At 38.7% G+C, this 12,470-nt stretch overlaps 1 protein-coding gene across 6 annotated transcripts in view; it reads right to left on the bottom strand.

Moving 5' to 3' along the window:
* Window positions 1-12,470, bottom strand: part of Ltbp1 (latent transforming growth factor beta binding protein 1) — a 405,289-nt gene that overhangs the window by 77,698 nt on the left and 315,121 nt on the right. For all 6 annotated transcript variants that reach the window (XM_070025342.1, XM_070025343.1, XM_070025344.1 and 3 more), the window contains 3 exons: window positions 9,929-10,051; window positions 6,775-6,897; window positions 3,114-3,236 (listed from right to left, as the gene is read on the bottom strand). In XM_070025342.1, coding sequence (XP_069881443.1) covers window positions 3,114-3,236; window positions 6,775-6,897; window positions 9,929-10,051 — 369 coding nt within the window. The remainder of the gene's footprint in view (window positions 1-3,113; window positions 3,237-6,774; window positions 6,898-9,928; window positions 10,052-12,470) is intronic.

Genomic DNA, 12,470 nt, shown 5'->3' with positions numbered 1-12,470 from the left:
AAAAAAGAAAGAAGTCATTGATTAACAAATAACTGTCTAAAAAGTTTGATGACAGAAACTGAAGACAAATTCCCAGACTTTTTTCCAGGAAACTGCTAAGAAAGAACAACATGAGTCTCTGGACCCAGAGAAACATATGCATTCAATTTGGATTGCACTTATTGAAGCATTTCTCAGCTATGCAGCTAGTAACTCCGAGCCGTAAGCCAGACTCTATTTAAGTTGGGTTTTTTTCATGGGTCCGAGATTCCACAGAAATTCACCATTTGGCATATGTAAGTCAAAACGTGAAACTGAAGTGTGTTCCGAATCTCCGATGTATGCTGCCACATTCCTAAAGAGACTATTAACACGGACTTTCCATACTGTCTGCACATCATCATGAGTTTCTCGGGGCAAAGAAAATCTTAAACACACTTGTGACTGGAACTATCTTCTGAATATTGGGCAAGGCTGCTAGAGTGTAGGCCTGTCACACATGGTTCCTCAAACATGTGGCAAGGTTATTAACACAGCCATCAATTACAGCTTCAGTATGAAAACCAACTCTGAAATCTGCACGTATCTCCAGAATGCTGACAGAGTCATAGGATTAGAGAAAAGTAGGCTACTATCTCCAAACAATGTGGAACCGACAAAGCCGCCTTGAGTGATAGAGCAAATAGAGACCTTCAAAGCAAGGATAGGGTGTGGGTGATGAAATAATCCATAAAGGTCAATTTTCCTTTCTTTTTTTTTTTCCTGTCGTACTAGGGATTGAACCTAGGGCCTCACACTTGGCCACTCGAGCTACACCTCCAGTCTTTTTTTCAAATTTGTTTTTTGAGATAGAGTCTCTCTAACTTGGCCTAGATTGGGCTCACACTTGCAATCCTCCTATATCTAGCTCCCAAATGACTGTGATCACTGGCAATTTACCAGGCCCAATGCATAGACCCATTACTATTCCAACAGCACTAAGAACTTTCTCATTGATGCCTATCATTTATTTGGACACACAGTTTTCAAACTGACATGGTATTTTATTCTGGAAAATAGGATAATAAATGTGACAGAATGAAGTCAACTTATTAGCAACTGATAGCAGTAAAGGCACATATTTTTGGAACAGTCATATTTAGGAATCTATATCAACCACAGATAGACACACAGTTCAATGTACTGGGAGAACACAGTACATCAGATGACCAAGTTAGCTCCAGGCAAGTTAAAAGTTAAATAACAGAAACTGCAATATGAAAGCTTGGTTCATTTATATGAAGACATGGTTTTACCTTTAGTTGGCCAAAAGGAATTAGAAAAGAAAATATCACTTTTAAGCCAAAAAGCCTATAATAAAAACCAGGATTCAGGTTTCCTAGTTTTGGAGTATTTTTTTCATCTCTTGGCATTTTTATATAAATCAAGATTAATCTTGTTTAAAGTCCCCAAATGGAAATGTTCTCACAGAAATGTACAGTTCAAGTGTTTCTTTTCTACTGCCTAAAATTAAAGCACATTTTATTTCTATACTGGGAAAGTTGAAAATTTTAAACTCACTGCATTTTGGTATCAAAGAAACATATCAATGTATCTAGATATTAATATCTCTCACTGTATATGCAAAGAAATATATATCAATTTCTCTTATAGAACATTTAATCTTGAGATCAGTGAGAAAATAAAATTTCCTCTCTACTCTTTATTAAAGAAGAACTTGCTGATTAACTTTTTTGAGCAGTTACTCAGGACAAAATGAATGCAGAAAAAGGTACCTCTTAAACTGCTGCAAGAATTAAAAGAAGTACCAATAGTACTCAGTACATAGTAGGTATTCAGTTTAAGTTATTGTGAATGGCCCACTTAGGACCTAGGTTGTATTGTTCTGCAATTCCTGGGTCCACATCATTCACATCTCTGTGATATACAGACATAGATAGTGATACATTATTTTAATATCCATCTTATATAATAAGCTCATCTTCTTCTAAGACATGGTAATCCAGGACACACAAGAGCAGGTATATTTTATGGCAATTCATTATCTTTAAAAAGCTGTTTGTGTTCAATAGAAATGTATAAAGAATATCTCAAACAATCTTTTATTTATTAGTAGTTTGAGGCACACTTGTGCTGCTGTTTTGGAGAATAAATGCTGGTAGCACAGGAAAGAAATATATAATCTTGTCTCTCTAATTTTATTTACATTACTGGTAAAGCATGTTAGGAAGCGCTAAAGGAATTATGGGTACTGGATAAGAACAGGGATTAGGAAGAAGGCCAATATTACTTTTGGGGCAAAATGAAATTCATCCATAAAGGCTAGGCCATAGAAAGCTAGAAAGATAATTTATAATCCAGTCCAAGGTTGGCCCATGAAAAGAACAACCTAGTACAGGTGATTTTATTAGAATCATACAAAGCCAGGCCAGGGTTCTGACAGGCATGAGCTTGATTAACATGTTTCTGTTCAAGCAAAACCTTCCTATACCTGATGTAGACTTAAGAAAGATACTTTAGAGTATTGTTACCCTTGTTCTTCCTCCCTCCTTTTCCTTCCTCCCTCCTATTTCTTCCTTCTTTCCTTCCTTTTTTTGTTTTCTTTCTTTCTTTTTTTGGGGGGGAGGGGCAGTCCTGGTGTTTAGACTCAGAGCCTCACACTAGCTAGGCAGGTGCTTTATCACTTGAGCCATGCCCTAGTCCTTGAACAGATACCTTAATAATACAAAATGGGCTGCTACTTGAGAGGCAGAGATCAGGAGGACGATGGTTTAACATAAGCCTGGACACACTGAGATTCCATCACCATTAAGTCAGATACAGAAGTGCTTAGGTAAGAGAGTTGTTGTCCAAAGCCAGCTCTGGGCAAAAACAAACCAAACAACCAAGGCAACAAACAAAATCCCAAACAATCCTACCTCAAAAATAAAGCAAAAGAAAGGACTAGGAGCAGGGCTCAAGTGGTAGTACACCTACCTAGCATACATAAGCCCTGAGTTCAAACCCTAGTACTGACAAATATATATCTATGTATTCACACACACACACACACACACACACACATATAGCAGCATAGATAATTGAAGAATGATGTCAATAATGTCTGAGAAAGCAAAAGAGTGGGAGGGCAGTACCTTGACATTGTCTATTGTCGTTTATCTGGAAGCCAGCTGGGCAGGTGCAGTCATAGGACCCCGCAGTATTAATGCAGTCCCCTCCCTGGCAAACGCTCTTATCCTCCAAGCATTCGTTGATATCTACAAACCAATTCAAATATTTTTTTACAAATTAAATAAACTATAAAACAAAGATTAGACCTTGCTTTCTTATCATTACACACACCCCAAAAATCGCTTAAATGTTCATTTTCTTGTATCATTCATAATGTATGATTTTCAATAGAGGACAGAGCTTGTTAGTTTTAGAATTTTCCTCAAAATAAAACATGCTGCACTTCATTCAGGAGAATGCAGTCAGGAACCCAATGTATATCCTACAAAATTAAAAGCGAGGGATTGGGTGAGTAGGTGATGGATGAGTGAGAATGTTGAACAGGATGACATTGATCAAGATATATTATATTCATAAACTGCTTTGTTAAATGGAAACTCCTTTGTGTAACTACATAAAGATAAAAGAAAAAAATAGAAGGAAACAAAGCATTCTGACAGGACCATAGATTTAAATAATACACAGAAGTTTTATTTGTTTTGTTGACATAGGTTCTCACTTGCTATGGAGGCCGAGATGGGCTTTGAATTCCTCCCAACTCAGCTTCCCAAATACTACACTGAAGTGTCAAACATCAAATCCAATTAATTGGGAAAAAAAAAACATTTAAAAAGTGCTTGGCAAGGTCTTCATTGTGAAAAAGAAATGTTTCTTTAAGAAAATAAATTGTATTAGTAAAAATAAACACATAAAATGTCAAATTGCATTGTAAGTTCAGAAGAAATTCACGTAAGAGCTGACAGAAATGATAATTACTTGACCAAAAAATGGTACTGATTTTAGAGGTCACAGGAATTGAGAAAAAAGATACAAAGGTTAAAACAAACGGCTTCCTGTAAACAGTAGGAATGGACTTAAAGTCTTGGCAAGAGAACAGAATAAAGAGAGATAGAGGGATGCCTGGAGAAAAGAAATCCAACATGGCCAAAAATTAAGTTGAAGTCATCCAGTGGCTGTCCCTAACAGTGTCATATGGGTTTGTTTTCAGTGACTATATTACAGAGCCTGTGTGTAACTAGAAGCGGTTTCTGTATGGAAGAATGAGCACTGGACACAATTAATGATGGCCCTCTCACCAGGCAAGTTTTTCCCAGGGGCTGCTTATTACCGCATTGTCCCCTAGTCAGAACTCATTAATTCTAACACACTCCATGAGTCCCCCCTTCCGTGGGCTGTGTGTCTGTGCAGAATTTCGATAATTAGCCCCGAAGAAAGACAAAGAACAAAACTTGCTCTGTCTTCTCAGACTTTGGCAGGCTACGACATTTCTTGCAAATAATTATGATGGCTGCTAAAATCCGTGAGAACTTCCAGGAAGACGTGAACATGGACACGGTTGTGGTCTGTTTATCCTCCTTGCTGTCTGGTTCACATGATGTTGGATTAAAGATTCCTCGCTGATTCCCATCCACCCAGTGAACTCACTACTGTACTAGTCACAGGACAGACAGAGGACTAGGGGAACATCTTACCCTTCTTTCCACTACCACAAAAACACATTAATATGATTTAAAATGGTCTGAGTGCTGGTACACTCAAATACAAACTGATGTGACTATATCAAATAAATCAACTCAATGCCTTTCTGTTCATGAGTTTTCCCAACTTCACTGAATTACAGTCTCTATCCAAGAAGTGCATTTACTTTGAGCCATATTCAAAGAGCTTTAGCATTTGAACACACATTCTTGTGACCACTGTCATGGCTAAGGTTAGAGGCCCTTACATCATCTTAGCTATATCCCTTGTGTTATGCATCGACATCACATTTCTGAGATTCTCCTACCACGGTCTGTGTACCATTATGGTTCACTCCACTTGGTGTCTGCATAGTGTTTCATGGTTTGGATATACCACAATGATTTAACACTTTGCTTTTCCATGAGCAATGTGGGCTGTTCCACTTTGGCTATGATACTGACTTTACAAATACTCATGTGTTTTTGTCTTCCTGTAAACATATGCTGTCATTTGCCTCACGTAATTCTCTACATGGATAATGCATACAACACACGTATGTTCATATGTTTTCTAAAGAGGCTGTATCACTTCACATTCCCACCAGCAGTGGAGAAGTTGTATATTAATTCTAGTAGCTCCATAACCAAGCTTCTGGGTGCATAGTAGATCAGATCTGAGATGCATCTTTCTTTCTTTGCCCCTTAGGAAATGGAGATAACCAAGTGGGAAGGGGCTACTTGATCACCAGCTTTATATCCTTTTTTTAAAATCTCAATTCAAAACACATCGAGACCATCAGAACCTGGCTTTCAGCAAGCAAGCAACACTGACCTGAAGATGTGTGTCTTGTAGCCATGAGCTTTAATAAAGGTTCATACATTTGTTACAAGAGACAGGCCAACTCCAACACTACTACTATCAAGTGATTTTATTGTCATCCATTTCCCCATACCTAGGGGGTGATGGAATGCAAGAAAAGCAGCACTACCTTAAGTATTTATAAATGACTGTATAGGTTTTTAAATGGTATACATGGTTAGTGTCAAGTTTAGTCTAACCATTTTTGCAAGATCTCTATCTACCTTCCAAGCAGTTCCTCCTCTTGTCCCCTTTGCTGGTCCCCAACTTCCTCACTTCTAAGTATTAAAGGGAAAACATCCTCTGTGGTATTCACTATCATGCACGGGAGCCTTGACAGTCACCAAGCAGTGGCCTTGTGACCCGTCTTAACTTGATTGAGAATCGGTGTAGAAGAGTCATCCGAGGGTCAGTGTAGATTTTCAGCACCTCAGCATATACCTTCTTCTACTCTCTTCTAACAGGTGTTTCTATGACGGGCTCCACACCAACTGACCCTTTACCTCAGCATGCCAGTACATGAGTTGTGTCATTAGCATCTACCCATATGTTGAGAGTTTAAAGTTAAGACGTGGTCAATAACTGCACAATATTGCTGTGCAGCTGGGGGGAGGGTGCCTCAGAGAAACACACACAAAAAATAGTTCTTCAAAATCTTCTAGGTGCTGGGCACCAGTGGCTCACATATGCAATCCTAGTTACCCAGGAGTCAGAAATCTAAAGGATCACTGTTTGAAGCTAGCCCAGACAAGAGAGTCTGTGAGAAAAAGTCAGGCTGGAGATATATCTCAAATGGTAGAGCACCTTCTCTGAGTTTTGGGTTTTATTTTTGTTGTTGTCATTTGGTCTGGTATTGCCCCAAAATGAATAAACAAAACCTAAAGCATCCAGTTGTCAGGAAAATGAAGTCGTGTTTAATGTTGGAAGCATTTGGAAGTTCTACATATGTGAAGTGTCATACTACAGAACTTCACCCCAAATAAATGATGTGTAACTGGTACAGGGAAACTGGTTCTTCAGCCTCTTTGGTGCCTCCCTTCTAAAAGGCAGATCCAAGCAGTGCAAAGAACATCTGGATTCTGTTCCCTTCTTTGGTCTTAGTTATGTGGCCCTGGGAAAAATACTTTGCAGGGATCCACCATCTTCAACTCTGGGGTTAAAGGTTGAAATGATGGACTGAAAAGCAACTCCAGTTGCTTTCAAATCCTGTCACTCTGTGGTTCTGAAGCCAGGCACAATTCTCACCTTCACAGTGGTCTCCGAGCACTGACGCTCTGTAGCCCTGGTCACACACGCACTGGAAGGAACCTTCTGTGTTCCTGCATTGCCCGTGAGTGCACAGGTGCCGGTACTGGCATTCGTCAATATCTGCAACAATATAGCAGGGAGAGGGTATACTCAGTCAGCTGTATGAAGGAGGGTGTCTATAATCTCTCTGATGTACATGGAAATTAAACAAGAGCTTTTACTATGTAGCTTAAACTGACCTCAATGCGAAGTTAACTCCCCAGTAGTAAAGATGAACTTAAAATTTCATCCAATGAGCCAAGCACTGATGGTTCGAGTCTATAATGCTAGTTACTAAGGAAGCTGAGATCTGAGGATCTCCCATCAAAGCCAACCTAGGTAGGAAAGTCTATGACTCTTACTTCCAATTAACCAGTAAAAAGCCACAAGTGGAGCTGTTACTCAAGTGGTAGAGTACTAGCCTTGAGTAAAAAAGCTAAGAGACAGTGTGAGGTCCTGAGTTCAATGCCAGCGACAGCATTGAAAAAAAAAACTTTCTACGAATTAGGAATCCATATACATTGAATACATTGCTTCTGCTATTAACTCTCAGGAGTAGCCAAGTACATTGCTATAATCTGTGACTCTCATTCCAGCTTCTTGTGTTTTTCAAAACAGATCAACTGCAGCGCTCTGGATATAAAAGCACATAGTCCTGTAGTAAGTAGTCTAAAGCATGAGTCAGAAAAATATTGCTCATTGGTCAAATCTAGTCCACTGTTGATTATTATAAAGTTTTATTGGAAAACATAATACATATCCAATTACTATCTGGCCCTTCTCAGAAAAGGTTTGCCAATGCTTGACCTAAAGTATTACAGTACTTGTCTTCATTCCCTTTACCAATTTTACCAGTTGGTCTCCTTGTGAATGGTCTTCTGTATTCAGCCATTCATTCCCATTCATTCTCCCTGTTCTAACAACAACGATCTTCTGGCCCAAGCTAGTGGTCTTTCCCCTTCTCTTTCTATTGGCTATTCCTTATCACCACTAGTCACTTTTCTTCAATGCTCCCCACTCAATCCCCTCATCTGTTTCCTTCACACCACTCTGAGTTCAGATTTACATGGTATGTATCATACATACATATAGGTGGCAAAAGCATACTATATAAATTCAATGATTGTCCCTTGATGGTTGGGTTTTCTGAGGGCAGGGATTAATGCCTACAATAATATCCTTTATTACTCCTTAGCTAACCCAATGTTTCACAAGGAGGCATTCAATTCATATTGTCTGCTGAGGGACACTAACAATTCTGAACACCTACTTACTAATTGTTTGATTCTGTAAGCCCACACAGGGACCTGAATTAGTGCCCACTCTCCTCTTCTCTGGTCACAGTTTCAGTATCACTGCATTTGGCACCTAATACGGTGTTGCTGCTTTTTTTTTTTTTTTTGCAGGGGGGATACTGGGAATTAAATTTAAGATCTTACACTATATATTCTACAACTTGAACAACATCCCTAGTCCTTTTGTTTTTGGAGTTTCATTTTTTTTAAATCTCCAAATAGTAGTACAAAAGGGTTTGACTTTAACATGTCCATTTATGTATACAGTCTTTTTTCAAGTATCACAATGTTTATTGATAGATACAAGTATATAAAATCAGGGCATGAACATGACTTGATAAATTAAGTAGACTTAATTTCAATACTATAATAAGAGGGACCAATTCAAATTCTCACCATTTGTTTCACATCCACAAAAACCACCATATGTATACAGTCTTGATCTGTGTCAGCCCTTCCTTCATTCTCCTCCTCTTTATTCCTATTCAGTTCCTAAAATTTCATAATTCCATTTTCACATTTGAATATTGAGTACTATGATTGTATTTTCTCTCCATCCATCCTGCCACAGAACAAGATCCTCCTATCTCTGCCTCCCAAATAACTGGGATTATAAGCATAGACCAGCACACCCAGTCTAGTACTCGTGAGTGGTTCTGACTTTTTGAAAGAGAAGGCTGTGACTATTATAGCCTGTTAATATTAGAGGTAGATCGCTTATCCATTAACTTGCAATTTCCTAGGCAAAGTAGTAATCATTTATAAATACTGAGGTACATGAGATCAGGAGAAAGAAAATAAAGGTAAAAATGTTGGCGGGGATTCAAATCTAGAACAATGTGCTTGATCTATCTGTGCACACACTGGTATTATCACTGCGTGTATTACATATGCCTGTGTGTTTTATCATTCTCCACTTCCAGATCTGGTATGAGAGAAAAATCTGTGCTCTAGAAAAGGAAAATGAGGAAGGCTCAGTAAGGATGCTTTCATGATTAGCCCCTATTCTCATTTAAACATTTGAAATTTACAAACAGATATGATTATGATTTGGTTCCATGACATTTTCTTTTCAAGAACACTGGACACTTGTGTCTGTAACAGATGGGAAGGGAAGTATTTCTCTCTGAAATTCATTGGAAAATGTCTTCAAAAAGTCAATCCCAAAGTTGAACTACGTAACTTACAGGTTGGGATGGAAGGGGGGGAAATAGGGAGAAAACAATGGAAGGGTAACATTGATCAAAATGCATTGTCTCATAACCTGACTTACAGAATTGTAGCCTCCTTGTACAATTACTTAATAAAATTAGATTAAAAAGTCTATCCCAGATCTAAAATAACATGACACATTTCAACAAACTATCTCTAAAGGCAAAGGAGACACTATTTCAATCTCACTGAAAAGCCATCTTTAGAGGCATCCCAACAAAATGGCAAAATAAAAAAGTTAAAGCTAAGTAAACACAAAACTAAAATCATGAACATTCCACAGCATAATCTCCAACCCAATATAATGGCTTGGTATTTGCAGGAGTGTCAGTCGATAAAACCGTTAAATGAATTTAAACGTGTAAGTGGAAATTACTTTCTGTAGTAAAGAATTACATACAGAATCCAGTGCCGTAGTTTTCAAATTTCACTTTCATTTTCTGTTATTGATTTGCCTTGCTTTTGCTTAATTCATTGGTTTTCTGGCACTGTAATACATTATTTACGTAGGATGGAACTAGCACACTCATCTTATGGAGTCTACCAATTTTCAGACTAAGTACCTTACAATGAAATCTCAGAAGCTCACACGACCACGCTCCTACCTTCACACTGGTCTTCAGCTGCCGACAGCTGGTAGCCCTGGCCACAGGTGCAGCGGAAGGAGCCATCCGTGTTCTTACATTGCCCATTCATGCAGAGGTTCCCTTGCTGGCATTCATCAATATCTGTTAACACAAACAAGGTCAACTGTTTTGAGAAAGAGACTCCTAAGTTGAATGTGCTATCTGCAGAGCATTCTGAGATTACTGTCACAGAAATAATAGTGCTTCTTTTGAAACTATCAATTGTCAGATATGTCAGTGTAGCTTGGGCCAACCACAGTTTGGTTAGATATAGAAAAGAAATAATTTCAAATAGGCAATAAACTTCTAAGTAAAAACTACTTCTGACATAACACCAAGAAGGGAAGCCTTTTCTCCTTCAGACTTTGGATAGAAACACACTATGAAAACAGAACCTGAAGCATAAAATAATGGCTTCCAGGAAGTCTCTGTAGACCTGCAGAGTTGCATAAAAGGCAAAAAGTATCAAGATTTTAAAAAACATGCCAGGTGCCAGTGGCTCACACCTGTAATCCTAGCTACTCGGGAGGCTGAGGACGGGGAGGATTGCAGTAAAGTCCATGAGACTCTTATCTCCAATTAATCACAAAAAGCCAGAAGTTGAGCTGTTAGTCAAGTGGTATAGTGTTAGCCATGAGCTCAAAAACTCAAGGCTAGTGGTCAGGCCCTGAGTTCAAGCCTCAAGACTGGCAAAAAAGAAAAACAAAGAATCCCAACGTGTAGGCAAGTCAAAAGAGGAAGTAGAGACATTTCTACTTTCTTTAGGAGTTGAACTAGGATATTAGTGAGCTGCAGTGGATAACATGAAGCTTCTTCACAGGGTAACAAAAACAACCAAGAACAATGGCAGAGATGTGATGCAAGTACAGAGGAAAAAGGCTAAGTGAGGGTTTTTTTTTTTAAAGGTCTTCACTGAACTAGAACACTTCTGGTAACATTACAGTTACTTTTTTTTCCCAGTCAGTCATGGGGCTTGAACTCTGGGCCTGGGCACAAAGCTAGTGCTCTACCACTTGAGCCACAGCTCCACTTCCTGCCTTTTCTTGGTGTTTAACTGAAGATAAGAGTCTTACAGATTTTCCTTCCTGGACTGGCCTCAAACCACAATCCTCAAGTCCCAGCCTCCTGAGTAGTTTGGATCACAGGCATGAGCCACCAATCCCCAGCTATAGTTACTTTTCCAAATAATTTTTTCCCCCTTGATCATAGCACTGTTCTGTCCTTATTAGAGAACTGTGATTTGCCTGGTGTGGGCAGAAGTGATTTTAACATGATCCGAGGGTTAGCCAGCTAATTTATAAGAGTTTGTCATTAAAATATGATAGGCGTGTTCTGCATTACAAGCACACAGGTTTTTTTGTGACGATCACAGGAATAGACGTAAAACACACTGCGCCCGTGCTCACAGAAAAGAAATCCAAATGGAATAATAAATAAAATGAGTAATGTTTTAAAGAAACTACTTCCTCAAGATCAATGTACAACTGTTGTTTTCTTCTAAAAATATCTTATTTAACATGCATCTAAAAATTTCTTTTTGCCAGGAAAATTCATCTACTCTCCAGCCTTTTCCCTCAAGTATTACTGACAATTATCTATTTTTGGAGCCAAGTTGTATTTCTTAACCTCAAATGAGGTATTAATCTTTTGAATTTCATCTTGAGAAAAGCAACACGTCAAGTTATTCTGAGTTTCCCGAAATAGCTTGCACAAACTATTAATGTAACTGGAGCACAACTGTTCCTTCTTATTTTCCTTACATCTTTTCACAACATTCACTTAGTGAACTAGAAGCATTGAATGTGTTATTGTCTCTTTTACTTACAAACAATTACTGGTTGTCCATAGATAAATACAATAATTAAGTGAAATTTCATCTTACCAAACGTTTCACACCTTTCTGATATTGTGAAACTATTATTATTAGGTTTGAAAAGTGTTGTTAACAGAGATTCGCTCCCATTATTTTTTTTTAACATATCCTAAGATGTGCTCAAGGTGTCAGTTCACAAATTTGAGGGCAAGCACAGCTCTTGTAGCTGTTTGAATCTCACAGAAGATCTGACTCTGGATCCCCTCTGTCCTTCCCATGAAAGATGACGTGTTAAATATTCCCTCGTGCAGATGTCTCCAGCAAGACTGCACCGTCCAAGTACTGTCCGCACAGATCAGGCACCATACCTAGTGACTCATGCCTGTGGGGAGCCTGTCAGGAGTCATTTATGATTAATGACACACACCCTGGGAATGACCTGGGAACCACTGGATTTCTGATCAATAAGGTGAGCTCTGTGTCTTCAAAATGACCACAGAAGAAGTCTTCAAAAGGACCATAGAGAAGAAGCTCAATTCTAAAGCTACAACGTATTTTTCTTTTCTGTCTTTCTTTTTCCAGTCCTGGGGCTTGAACACAGGGCCTGGACACTGTCCCTGTGCATTTTTGCTCAAGGCTAGCGTTCTACCACTTGAGCCACAGTACCCCTTCTGACTTTTTCTGTTTATGTGGTACTGAGGAATCAAA

Source organism: Dipodomys merriami, unplaced genomic scaffold, assembly GCF_024711535.1.
Source record: "Dipodomys merriami isolate MVZ:Mamm:240054 unplaced genomic scaffold, mDipMer1.0.p SCAF_17, whole genome shotgun sequence".
NCBI classification, from domain to species: domain Eukaryota; kingdom Metazoa; phylum Chordata; class Mammalia; order Rodentia; family Heteromyidae; genus Dipodomys; species Dipodomys merriami.
The sequence above is the reverse complement of the archived record's forward strand: the minus strand, read 5'-3'. Positions and strand labels throughout refer to the sequence as shown.